At 41.4% G+C, this 13,903-nt stretch overlaps 1 protein-coding gene across 4 annotated transcripts in view; it reads right to left on the bottom strand.

The window, feature by feature from the left end:
- The window catches only part of DNAH3 (dynein axonemal heavy chain 3), an 89,538-nt gene that overhangs the window by 62,600 nt on the left and 13,035 nt on the right, over positions 1 to 13,903 (bottom strand). The window contains exons 9-18 of one of the 4 annotated variants that reach the window (XM_044433719.1): positions 13,426 to 13,621; positions 12,412 to 12,537; positions 10,235 to 10,430; positions 8,388 to 8,567; positions 7,619 to 7,755; positions 6,033 to 6,138; positions 4,510 to 4,688; positions 2,042 to 2,226; positions 926 to 1,049; positions 64 to 217 (exon numbers count right to left, since the gene is read on the bottom strand). In XM_044433719.1, coding sequence (XP_044289654.1) covers positions 64 to 217; positions 926 to 1,049; positions 2,042 to 2,226; positions 4,510 to 4,688; positions 6,033 to 6,138; positions 7,619 to 7,755; positions 8,388 to 8,567; positions 10,235 to 10,430; positions 12,412 to 12,537; positions 13,426 to 13,621 — 1,583 coding nt within the window. Of the gene's footprint in view, positions 1 to 63; positions 218 to 925; positions 1,050 to 2,041; positions 2,227 to 4,509; positions 4,689 to 6,032; positions 6,139 to 7,618; positions 7,756 to 8,387; positions 8,568 to 10,234; positions 10,431 to 12,411; positions 12,538 to 13,425; positions 13,622 to 13,903 lie in introns of those variants that run through there. The other 3 variants (XM_044433718.1, XM_044433716.1, XM_044433717.1) reach the window with 3 other exon arrangements.

The raw sequence follows: 13,903 nt of genomic DNA, 5'->3' as shown, positions 1-13,903 counted from the left end.
ATAGGTTAGCACCATATCGGGAATAAAGCTAATGACTGCAAATTCAAATCTATGCAGACTAACTTCATATTCAGCTAGGGCATAGTCCAGATTCTTTGATAACTCATTAAATTTTTCAACATTATTCTTCATTTCTTCCATGGTCATGACGTCTTTCTTTCGGAAGCTTTCAACTTCTTTGTTATAACTTTCAAGCACAGCCTCAAATTCGGAACACCTGGTTTGAATCAAAGCACCAAAGCTTACTGTCATCTTAACAAGACTTTCTCAATTAACAATGAAGAAAGAAAAGGAAATCAAGAATAAAGCGGTTTTAGATCAATGTGATGTAAAATTTCTAAATAAAATCAATAAATAATCATTGACTTAACTAGATCTAATTAAACATAGTCATACAACCCATTGATTTCAATGGACCTTCTGCATGTATGACTAAATCTGGACCCAATCCAGGATCCTTATGTTACAATATTGGGCCTGGCCCTAGATCAACTGGCACCCGCCAGATGAGGGGAGACTTCTAATTTCTGTGGTAACTTGGCCCTAACTAGGAATCAGCTGTTCATTCTATTTCAGTTCATGCCGGTTCCACAGGCGTTCATTCGTAAATTTGTTTTGTCTGTTTCCACATCCAACTGTGACTTCTTTAGGCTTTGTTTGGCTTAAAAATAAAGTATTTTAATGCATTTTCCTACCAAATAAATGGGTCGAGTGCATTTTCTCATACAATACACAGTTTTAAATGCATTTAATCCTAAAATGCGCATTGTTGTATATTTTTCAAGTAAAAAACTCACACAACTCAGAGAAGCAGGAAAACCAAAGGACAGCTGTGCTGTGTGCCGAGAAGCACAAAACAGGTTGATTCATGTAAACGTGCAGATCAAATGAAATCCTCAAACATTCCTAGAAAACAGTCACGAACCTCTTGATGAGAGCAAGTTCCACATGATCTCTTCTGTTCATCAGCTGGGTCCTGCTGGTTTCAAAGATGACCTCAATTTCATCAGGCCAGTGAAGAACAGTACTGTTTAATTTTATATCATCATCTAGGATAAAATATGTATTCTGAAAATTTTGATTTGGAAAAAAAATCTCTGCAGGCTAGGAAAATGCCAACAAGTCAGTGCAACTGAGGAGCAATTCTTTGGCCCATAGCTAGCCTCTTAGGGCCCAGAAGATCCCCAGATTCAAGGCCAGAACCAGTGCTCAGCCTTGGACTTCAGGACTAGCGCTCCATCCCTCCCCCTCCATGCAACCAACACAGAACAAGCTGTGCCAACTGCTCTCTAAGGTTAGGGAAGCAACCTTAAAGAAGGGCAGAAAGGAGTGTTCTGATGACTGAAGCAGAGGAGACTGCAAACGCTAGGATATGAGTTATCCTGGAACCAATTCTGCCAACGTACATGCTGATTAAGATGGCCAATTATGAATTAACAAGAGAGGGAGGGAGAGGAGACAAATCACCAAAAAAGTGATTTAATGTTGGCTTTTCCTAATTTATAGGTATACATGAAAATTTACAGATACGTATTAGATTTTCAATAGAAAGTCAAGATGTCTCCTCGTGCTGTTGAAGACAATGACCTATGGATCTGCCTCTTCAGCCTGATATACAGGTGTTTTCTCTGGATGGGCAACAGCCCTTAAAGTTCAGTATCTTTAAACTGGAATTGACCAGGACAGCACTTCAAACAGAGGATCTCTTCAGATAACAGGCAGTCCTCTGGCAGCCCTACAAATACAGTGCTCTCCTCTGCAAAAGAGGCTGGGCTCCCAAAGAATGCTAAGTCCAGGCTGCTGCAGGTATTTTTCCTCCCATTGCTTTCAATGCAAGGGAGATGTTAAAAGACAGAGCAAACTACCACCTCTTGCTCTAACCCTGAGTGGAGCAAGATAGCGAATTGTCTGAAATTGCCTGCCACAGTTTTTTTTCTCTCCACCGCACCCCACTTAATTTTTCTTATGGAGAGGGGGACATTCCTCATGCCCAGATGCTTAGCCTGAGGCCTAATGGTATATTTTTAATCTCCAAACGTACAAGGGAGGTCAGCATAATCCATCAGAAATTCGAGTCTGTAGATAGCCTCCTTAATTTCACGACGCAGCTTAAAAACAGTCACTTCACTGGCTTTTTTCAAGTAGGCCGTGAGCTCAACGAGCTCTTCGGTGGTCAAAGGCACCTCACTGACTTTGTCTGCAATTACATTGTACTGGTTACAAATGCTAAAAAAGAAAGAAAGAAACAGAAAGGGTGTGTAATTATGACACAGTCATCACAATGAATGAAAATTATTTCTGTTGCAAATCATTCCTAATATGGTAGTCCTTTTCCAATGGTGGGTGGGGCTAGAAGCCAGGGAGCAGGCCCAAAATACAAAAAAAAATCTTCATACTTTTGCTCATTACTTTTCCTGCCAATAACCAAGTCTTAGGAAAGACATTTCATTTATTTTAGAATGTGGAAAACAACCTATGCAAAAGCCAGGAAAACAGCAAATTATTTGAGAAAGGGTCATGGCTACTTCAAGAGCCCCAAATTGCCATACTGAGACCCTGGGAAGGCCCAATTTGGCACCTGAGTATAAGGTTTCCTAACCCTAATCCAAGTAGAAAACAGCAAATATTTATTAGTGAATTCTCATGGCTAACCAGTTTGGAATTATTAAGAATGTGTAGACTCTTTAAATTTCATTTCAAGCAGAAAAGTGATATACATGAAACAGAGCATAAAGGTGAAGGCTGCCCGGAAAGTTCTGGCTGGGAAGCAGGACCATGGACAGTTCTGCACAAAGCAGAGAAAAATCCAAGCTTTGAAATATGCATTAAGAGCTTCAGCTCAGGGTTATGTTCCAACAAAAGCCTGGAGCCAATTGTTAATTAATTCATTAAATTCATTACAGTATATATTGCTTCACACAACCAAAAGAAGCACTTCCATGATGTATGAAGGACAGAGTACAAATATATGGCATATATAACATATACTATATAATATATGCATTAAAACCATACAGCTATCTTATAAATATCGCTCCCAAAATTCACTTAAAACCATTTCCATTCCAGTAGAGAAAAAAGTAGCAAAAATAACCACAGATGCTGGAGCTCAAAACTATTCAAATGTGTTGGAGAAGCAAAATGTAATCATCTGGTGTTGAAAGGATGAACAAGAGTCTATTGTATGAGCAACGTTACAGAATGCCAATAGGCTGTAAGCAGATCATGTTTTCTGGCTCCAGCCCCTCAGAGGAAGCTATCAAAGGGGTTATGCCTGATTCTTTGGGCAGTGGTCCCAGAGGAGTTTGGCAGATCCTCCAGCCCAGCTCAAAAGAGATTTTCCCAGCACTGCAAGGCTAGGAGCAAGAACCAGACCATATGAACATTTGATTTTTATTTGCTTGTTTTTTTTAAAGAGCGCTTTGATACATAAAGCAAATCATTTTTGTATCCTTTTCTCTTATGTCTTTTATATTTTATATTTTAGGGTTGTTATATTGTTAATTTTAATTTTATATTGTTATTTTTGTATTTTATTGTATTTTATTGTGTTTGTAAGCCGCCCCGAGGCTTCGGCAAGGGGCGGCATAGAAGTGTTCTAATAATAATAATAATAATAATAATAATAATAATAATAATGTCTTTTACATAATGCAAGTACTGCTCAGCTGAGGCATGTGGCAGGTTCGTGCCACCCTCTGCCTGCCACTTGCAGGGATCCGCCTATTCTGTGAGCCCTCTGCTGCCAGGGGCTGCCAGGGGCCTTGCCTGCTCACGGCATTCCCTCTGCCCTTCCCAACCTTGCGCCCTCTCAATGCACAACTCCCAGCATCTGACAGGCCTTCCTGCCTGCCCTGCCCTGCCCTGCCATCTACTCAACGGCCTCACCACTGCCATTTCTTGGCCTCAAATAGCCTGGCCTGTTTCTTGAGGACCCACATAAGCAAACCTTCCTGCTAGCAGGAACAGAACAAATATCAGCACCAACTAAAAACTACATTAAAACAGTAAAATTTCAAAACAGATTTAAAACACACATTTGTGTAAATGGCCTGAGTTTGAAAAAGACAAAGGTCTCCCTGTGACACTGAAAGGACCGAATGAGCTTCTCTAGGGAAGCGATTCCATAACTGGAGTGCCACCACCAAAAAGGCTCTCCAGGCCTTTGCAGCCATTTGCTCCAATTGACTTGGCAGAGGCATAAGTGGCAAATGACATTTTAAGGATTGGGTAGCTACATAAGAAAGAAGGCAATTTCCCAGGTAACCTTTACAGATTAAAAGATCAGTCTTTTAAACTGGGCCCAGAAAGTAGTGTTTACTCTAACAGGCAGCCTTTCTCCAGAATCTCAAGTACAGAACTTCTACATGAATAGCTACTGCAAAGCAGTGCTTTACCTTAGAATGACGGTCCCTCCGCAGATTTATGCACTGGGTCACACTGGAATTGGTACGTAAGTGGGAGTCAATAAAACCCAGTTAAAGCCACATCCTCCGTACTTAAGCATACCTCTGGTTTACTTCCCTGTTTTCATTGACTTCAAACTCTATCAGTCTGTCTTTCAGCTGTTGAGTCCGATTGCAAAGCTCCTCATTCAGTTTTGATGCGTCCAGGCAGAACATGCCCAGGGGAACTGTGACGTGCATGGAAGCAATTTCTTTCTTCAGTTTTGTCAAGCCATCAATCTTCTGCATCAGGATGAAAGCACCATAATACATGGAGCAATGCCAACGACAAAGCAACAGTGATGCAATTGTTTTAGGCTATTTCAAAGAAATCAGGTTTATATTTGATTCCTGAATGATACTTAAAGGAAATGGTCTGGAGAGTGAGGGAACAGAATCAGGGCATCGCAGCATGTTTTACCCAGATATTTGTGTACTTTATCAGTTCCATCTTCTGCCCTCTCAGTGCTTGTAGTGAATTCTTAAGCTCTTGCAAATTCAATTTGCCAAAGAAATTGACTGCTGTATACAATAAAAATACTAGCAAGTCACTTACTTGAATTAAAGGAAAATGAGGCCAGGAGCCCTTGATTATTCAGGACTCATTATGCAATTTTTGTCTTGCATTAGGATCTTGCATTAGCCTTTTTGATTGGGTAAATGTATAAGAAACTGATTTTGTTTTAAGTTTTGCATTGCCAGAAAAATGTTTAAACCCTCCCCGCCACCCCCAAAGTCAACCTCCTAGGACCTCCATGTTCACAGTAACCATGTGAACCATGTGACATCCAAGGCTGGCGAAGTTTTTGATGTGCCGACAACATCCCAAAAACAAGCAGTGCACACACACAGGTACACACACGGATTGATGAGGCTGTATCGCAGTATTCTTTCAAAGCATATCTGTGCTCCAACCTAAAGAGCATTTCTGATCTGAACATAAAAACTTCCCTTTCTTACAACAGATCTAAGGTTCCTAGATCCAACATCTGAAAATAAGGAAGACTGTGTAGAGCTACAAGGTCTCTCACATGCAACCATCCTACTCTGAAACAAAAGTTGTCCTGCTTCTTTTCCAGTAAGTCTCATGCCTTTTTGCTATGAAGAGTCATGGAAGAGACTTGGCCCTTACAGCACCACCTGCTGATTTGTGAATGACCGAGCCCACACCCTGGTGCTGCACTCACCTGAAACCCCTCAGGAAAGCCACACCCCAATTAAACTACCTATAGCTCTGTTAGAGAACCCTGCTGTTATTCTTTTCAGGACTCCAGCCCACACACCTCATCCCTGCAGAGAGATTTCATTGTTCTGCTGGTGCACAAAAACCCTCTAACAAGTGCTGCCTTTCACTAAAGGCCCAGTTTTCTCTACAGGTAACCTGCAATCACTGATTCAACCCCTCCCAGCAGACATGCCATTCAAAGGAGGGCTCAGCAGGATGGAGAAATCAACCTGGCTTATACATGTACCTTCCTCTGCAAGCATTGGTCTTACTTCTTAGAGAGCCTTTTTTGCTATCGACTGGTATAAAAATTTAAAAAAACTAATGAAAATGAAATAAATAGTTATATAATAAATGGTTACCTCCACAAAATCATCCAGGTCATGTCTTTGGCTTAAAAATTCTGTCACACCTTTTGCTGCGTTGTTATTCAACAAATCACTGTATTTCCTGTACACGCTTAAGTATCTTAAATGCAGAAGGGTCATAAAAGAAACAAAAATTACCTAACCCAGGATAATTGAAAATGACAAACAAAACTGTTGGAGGGGGTTGCTGTTTTTTAAAATGACACAGAAATCTAAGTAGTGGTGCAGCTGGACTTAATGGTTTCATAGTTCCTTTAGATCCTACGTTTTATTCTAGTTGTGACACACACAGCAATTTACCACGCTTTACAGAGTTTCTACATTCCTGATATATTAGAACACAGCAAAATTAAAAATTATGCCAACTCTGATAGAAAAAGAAACGCTCCTAACATGCATAGTTTCATATTTTAAATGTACTTGAATCATAGCACTGTTATGACTACAGAAAGAAAAAAGATTTCTGCTTCTGCTGCCCTGAACTGAAAACACATTTTCTTAGAAAAAATATATATGTGCCAGCCAGCTGTCCCTTAACTCTAAAATGCTTTTTAAAAGAAGAAAGGATTCTGTGATGAATAGCATCAGTCCTAGTAGGCCCTGGCATGCCTATGGTGGCTGAAGCGCTGGCCCCTTGCCTGGGTGGTCATTTGGCAGCTCTCGGGTCCCTAGTTTTACCACTGGCCACCAATAAATTCCAGGCACTGGAACTTCCAGAAACTATAGCAGAATTGTAAACAAATAAATAAAGCAAATAGCTTGGTCACTAGCATTGTAGGTCTACAACAGCAATTCCAAGTATCAATCTGAAATACTTTACCATGGAGTTAAGCAAATCCTTCCCTTTCTCTGGTCCTGACATGCGTCCTATTAAATATAACCAAGTCTTACCAGGCTAAGCAACTCCCCTAGGCAACCCTAAGGAATGTTTCATGACAGTGGTACAAAAGATTCAGGTCTTGAGGGTTCTCCTTTATTATTTCCTACAATCCTGAATCTCGCTGGTTGGTGCAAGGTGCAAAAGGGGGGATCAGGTTGGAGGAAATGTGCGAAGAAAGAACTAGAACAAAGGTGCGCAAGGTGTGGCCCCCATGGCCACTACTCCCCCCCCCCCCGCACCAAATCCTGTCCCTGGCAGCAACAGCAAAACAATGGAAGGTTGCCAATTTAAACTGAAATTGCTTTAGAGCTCAATTTCTTGCTGATTTGGATGCTCCTTCTGCCAAAATTCAGCAGCCCACATTTAAAACACAATCCCTGGGAGGTTCCAAGGAGTACCTGGAGCCCCCAAAGTTGCTCTCTCATGCTCTAGAAATGAGTTAGGGAATTCTTAGCCATACCAAATCCAAACCCACATGTCCTTTCACACCCAATCTACTTCTAGCTTCCCCTCAGCAATCATTTTCAACAACCTAATCTAAGGGGAGGGAGTTTTTCGTTGTGGCTATTGTTAGAAACCTGGAATTCAGAAATCCTTGGAAGTCTATTGCAAATCACTCGGAGACCTACCAATTGGTGTTTTCTCTGCTTCCTGTCTACCTCTGCTCTCTCTGGTCAACAAAGTAGCAGGAAATACTTACTTCTGTGGACCAACTAAATTGCAATCAAATATTTCAGCAGCTTTATTCACATATTCTGAAACTAAAGCTTCATCTTCTTGGACAGTACGAAGAATTAGGTCATCCCCTTTTAATTCTGGGAAAAGCTTAACTTGTACCTAAAGACAGGGAAAATATCACAGAAAAAGCAGGATGATACAGATAGGATACATACATTTCTATGGGTCATGTATTATATGTGACACTTGAAAAGCACTTTGCTCTAATTTTTGGTCATGTCAGTCAACAGTGCCAAAAGTACTTCCTGAAATGTGTATGGATAAATCCTAAACCTGTTTACCAAGAAACGAGCCTCCTCAGTTGAATGGGGTTTACTCTAAAGTAGGCACACATTTGACTAAAGCCTTTATTAACTGTATCCTTGAAGTCATAGAAATTTCCTATTCAAATACACACTGAAATTGGTACTTAGGACAAAATAAGACATGACAGGTGAGCTTTTAAATGTTGTGAATAAAATAAACAGCTATTTCAGGTGCAATCTGGCACACAAATTAGAACCCTAAAACACCAAAGAAATTTGATTGCTACAATACCCTAAGTCTCATTCCATAAACTATTGTAAATTATAGAACAGAAAACACAATAATGGGCAGGTTTGCTCAGAAATATGAGACATGATGTTCAGTTGGGCTAACTCTCAGGTAACTATGGATAACATTATGGCCAGAGATGTGGCTAACTTTTGAATAAGCCTGCACAGGAAGTTCACCCTCTTACTGGTACATACCTTTGGAAGTCCCTCAGCATTATTTAGGATCTCTAGGAAGCAGCGGTAGATTAAATCCCAGCAAGCTTTCATGTCTGGGTCAAATACAATTGAAGGATCTTTCACATCTAGCTTGATGACCAGTATTTGTGGTACAAAGAACTGCATTTCATGATAAGTTTCTCCAAAGTCGTTTCCATCCTGAAGAAGAAGGATGAAAAGAACGTCACAGCTAGTGAAGGACAGTAAGGGACCTGTGAAGAATGACAGTCATTCATGGAGGAAAAGCATGAAGACCCTCTTCAGGTCTTCTAAATTTCACACCAACAAGGGAGAAGGAGCAATGAGCACGCTAGCTTCCTCCAAGCATCTCCATCAACCTCTTTGTGTCCAGGACTGATGTCTCCAGTGGGAAGCCTCATCTTCCTGTGAAGACTCTCCACATGATGGGACAGGAAGTCTCCATGGACAGAAAGAGATTTCTGCTTCAAATGTTTACCCAGAATGCAAGGAGAGCAGAAGCAACATGCTCAGTCTTGGTCCTCCCTCCCAGGTTTTACTGAAAGTAAGATTTGGGATGACTGAGCAGGGCTAGAATGGAACTTGCTTGTTGACAACAACAACAACAATGAAAATAATAATAACAATGCATAATACAAGAATAAAACCAATCATAGAATGCTAATGACCATACAGATAAAACCAATATAAAATCTGAAACATTGTTTAACAATTAAAATGCTGTGGGGGGCCGGTTGACCTGGTGCCAAAAAATATACAGAGTCAGCACCAGATGCACCACCCTGGAGAGCTGATTCCATAGCCAGGGTGCCACAGCTGAGAAGGCCCTTCCCTTCATGGCCACCTTCCTTATTTCTTTCAAAGGTGGTCCCTAGAGAAGGACCTCCATAGATGACCTTAGAGTGTGGGTAGGGATATGGGAAAAGAGGCTTCTTTGGCTATCCAAGCCCTAATCCATGTAGGGCTTTATCAGCTGGTGCAAGCACCTTGAGGCTAGCCTGGGCTTACATCCACAGAAATCAGCAAGCACTGAGAACAGCCATCAGAAAAATCTATCTGTATGCAGTCTATACAGAGAAAAGGATCCTATTCACAGAAGGTTCCCATGTGTTCAGTGAGGTCTTAAGAAAGTTTCCGGGGGGCTGAACTATTTTAGTTCAAGCAAGGGGTCCATTTTTTCTGTTGAGGGCTGCATTTTCTCAGGGGTAATTTATCAGGAGCTAATGCCAGCAGCAGGCAGGGCTGAAGCCGGTGATGGGTGCAGCCAGAGCTAAAAATGGGCAGGGCCACTCCTCTCTTTCTCTCTCTGACACCCCTTCTTTTTCTCCCTGCCAGCCCAGAGGACTGCTGAGGGCACGGGTGGGAGAAGCCAAATCTGATCTGCTGGCTTCCAGAGAACTTTTAAAAGCTTTTTTCAAATCATTTTTAAAAACTTTTAAAAATGGCCACATGCAGCCCTACCCTTATTTTAGTTGCTACCTTTTTTAGCTTGAGCTCTCTTATTCTGCCACTTGCTGGTGCTTTGTTTTCTAATGATAAATTTTAGGATGACATTTTGTTATACCACTTTGAATAGAATTGGAAGCAGGGTAAGAATGTTGTTACTATTTTGATAAGTACATTAATAAGCTCAAGCTGGAAAATGGGATTGTAATATTGACATCTAATTCTGTATTTCTGTTCCCTCTGAACTCATGTTTAAAATTTCTCTGCTTACTCTCATCCCAACCCATAGGCACACACATCAGTAATTCAGGAAGCACCTTCTACATAACAAATCTATTCCTCTTTGTGCCACAAAACTCTTTTTTACTGCAACAGACTAACCGTTCTGAAAGTCTACATACCTTGTGTATCTTAAAAAAAGAAACTAGGTCTTCTAATGAGTTAATGACCATCTCCCGCAGCTGTAGCGACATGAGGATGGCAATTGAAGCAAAATATTCTTCTATTTGCTGGGAAGAGTCCAAGTCATTTTGGGGAGCAAGATGAAGCCAGTTTTCCTTCTGAGCAATAAAGAGGTCTGCACATGTGGGAATCCACCTGTAATATGTGAACAGTTTTTATCTCGTTAACTTTATAGAGAGTTTGTTTTAAAGAATGCAGTGTAAGCTGCCTTGGGTATGTGCAATTTAAAGACAGAGTAGAAGTGTTTCAAGTCAAACACAAATAAATATCACATGCAGAACATTTTCAATATAATGTATTATTGACAGCACTGTCAGGCTAAACATTGTCTGGACCATCCATATACTGTCTCCCAACAGTAACCACAGAAGAATTCTACCCACCAGAATGTCCTTTAAAAAGGCCAGCTTTTATATGTACAGGCTAGCCATGTGTCCTCTTTTACAAAGGACAGAATTTGAAGGGCAGCCCTCTATTTTGACTGTCCCATCTCTGAAGGGCTGTCCAGATAAAGAACCATCAGAAGGACGAGCTGGGCACTGAAATTGCCCATCAGTAACACCTGGACAGGAGATTAAGCAAGTCACATAAGACACACAGTCATAGTCTTACACACTGTGGTGAGATACACTGCATTTCTATTAAATTCTTGTTGGTGTTCTATTTTTATGTTTCCATATATACACGTTAGCAATGTTATGCAAATCTGTGTCCTCTCATATTCTCCTTTTTGGTGATTCATAAGTGACTACCGCAACCAGCACAATAACACTGATAAATCCGGAGGGGACTAACAACCCTTAATATCTGTATCTACATTCCTGTCCAATTCTGCTGTTCCTATTTTTGATAAATAGTGTAGGTTTTAAATTAGTTTAAATAAATATTACACAGTAAAGTCTCTAGAAGCAGAAGGATGCACAGTCCTTTATTGCTAGCTGCTTTCAATCCATGATGCAAAGACTTTGACGTGAGCTGGACTCATGCAGGATTTGCTCTGATCAAAAACAAATTAATCACCGTAAAAGTGAGCTTTAAAAAAACAACAACCTGCTCTGTTCCCATGCAGACTGTTCTGTGGGCGGGATAAAATCCTAATCTAACCCTCTAAACAGACAAATCCAAAGTAACAGCAAAAAGAAAATGGGGGATGCCATCCTACACCCACTTCCCTAGGTACTGAGCAGATTCAATGGGGCTTACTTCTGATTAGACAGGCACTGCTAGTGATCTAGGCTAACACAATAAGACCCAAGTATAATACAGACCAAAGGAGAACAGAACAGAAGGTAAATGGGAACCTTTTGGTATATCTTTGGATGATTGGCCACTGATCACTAAGGATTTCAGATTCCTCATCACTGAACGATAGCAGAACCAATGACCCTCACATGCAACCTAAATCGCATTGCTGAGATTAAGGATGCTTCAGAAGCCAGGGCAGGGCTTTTCTACAGAAGAAGTGTGAGCAGTTCTGGCTATTCAAATTCCTGTAATCAGAATTCTTTAATCATGAGTGAGTCTTTTGCTCCAGGCTCTGGTTGGTAGATTTCAAAAGGTCAGTAGAAAAACAAAGGAATATGCAAGTCTCTGAAATCTATCCACCCTGGTGCAGTAGCTGCCAGACTAAATTGTGACTCATGAAGTCCCTCAGTTCATACCTGCCATGAACACACAGGGTTGGGCCAGACGCTCTTTCAGTCAGTTTCATTCTCCTCCCTACCTGCAAAACAGCCCCCACAACCTTTTCCGTGTCTTGATTCCACCTTCAGGATGGTTCACACTTGTGGGTCAAAGAATGGAAGCACCTGAAGTGGCATAACTGGTTCGTCTGTTTGGCCTGGCACCACCTCATTGGGTGTAGAAATTCACTCTTCTTCCCTCCTTTGTTCTACCATGTTTCCCCCCATGCCCAAGTTGCTTTGGTTCTCAGTCCTTACCTGACAAATACAGCTTGCTCACCTTGACTTTTCAGAGACACCTGCCAACTGCTCCCTTTCTACCCTGTTTACCTCACATTCTCAACCTGAATTGTCTGCCTAGGAATGCTGTGTTGAAAGAAAGCTGGGCCCACTGAGGGTTTTCAGAAATTAACATCCACTTAAAGCATTTTGACCTGTTTTGAAGAATATCATGAGCTTCCTGACAGTGTTTTCGGATCAGTTCCTCAAACTCATTGGGCAGTAGCGGCAACTCACCAGCAAGTATATCATTGGTACGAACGAACCTCAGTTTGCAAAACCTGTGGGGGTAAAATGCATAGCTGGGATGAGCTCGAGTTAGTGCTACAGATACAAAGATTAAATGCAGGCATAACAGTGCTTAGGGACAACAGAGAATTTGGGTGTTTTTTTTTTAAATAAGAGCTTACAAAATTCACTTAGTGCTTGGGGAGAGGGACCTCTGTAAAATCCATAGCTTGTGGGCATGTGCTTTGGCTTCCAGGTTAGGACAAGAATTCAAATACTCAAAAGCAGTCTAGGAAACTTGTATTAGGAAGTCCTGTGAGGATCATGAGTAAGCTTATCTTTTCCTGTGTATTGATAAACCACCCCTAGTCTAACTCTGTGATTAACAAGCTACATTTCATCTTTTGTACAAATGGTTCTGTCTCTTCCTGATTATCCTCAGGTCTAATCTGATGTGGTCTTGGCCGAACTGGGCCCTCAGGGTAATTTACACAGCGCTTGCTTGGCACGAAAATGCACTGTAACCAGAGCGCAGCAGAGCAAGCATTCAGAGGGACAGGGTGAGCACTTCGGCATCAGATCAACCATTCCCTCAGAATCCCCCCCACACACACTTTAGTTCCAACCCTCACAGCACCTGGATGGGTTCACACATGGACTTTTCTAGCAACAATATATTGCTTCCCATTGTAATGAAAAGCAGTTTAGCATTATATGATCCTGAATGGGCCATTGGCCCATTAAGACCTATTCGTTTTGTACAAGTCCGGCTGCTAGAATGGATTCGTTGATGTGGATCAACACCGCAGGCTAGTTTCTGGATTCTGCTTCCAGGCCCAGCTACCAGGACTGTCACAATGAGCACACTTAAAAATCTGCTGATGTCACGGATTCTGCCATACAGGAGGAATTACAGAATATTTATAAAGAAGGCAACTTACTCTGCGAACCAGAGCTGTTGCAAAGCAAGCATCATGGGATTCACCGTGAAAAGGTGCCGTTCATTCCAGATTCTCACTTCTTGGTACATCTTGTGCCACGGGACAGGTGCACGGATCACTCTCTGGGGGAAAGGCTGGGGGATGCTGTGTATAAAGAGTCTCTTTCTTTCATCTGGATCCATCAAGATGTAATCAACTGGAGTAAAGTCATATAACACATGGGAAGAATAAGGCAAAGGCAAAACAAACAAACAAACAAAACAACCCATTTCAACATAGTATTTGGAAGGGGTGGACAAGGGAGTGGCGGTTGCTGCATTCGCAAACAACCACTAGGGGGCTCTGTGCCCGCGGCCCAGACTCTGCGCTTAACTCTGCATAATAAGAGCAGCACTGTGTGACGTTTTAAAGAATTAAAAAAGGCATTGCCCCTTTCCCCCTTTCTTTTAAAATGTCAGTAGCATGTCTATAATCTACA

The sequence above is a fragment of the Varanus komodoensis genome, unplaced genomic scaffold, assembly GCF_004798865.1.
Source record: "Varanus komodoensis strain SLA01 unplaced genomic scaffold, ASM479886v1 scaffold26, whole genome shotgun sequence".
NCBI classification, from domain to species: domain Eukaryota; kingdom Metazoa; phylum Chordata; class Lepidosauria; order Squamata; family Varanidae; genus Varanus; species Varanus komodoensis.
The sequence above is the reverse complement of the archived record's forward strand: the minus strand, read 5'-3'. Positions and strand labels throughout refer to the sequence as shown.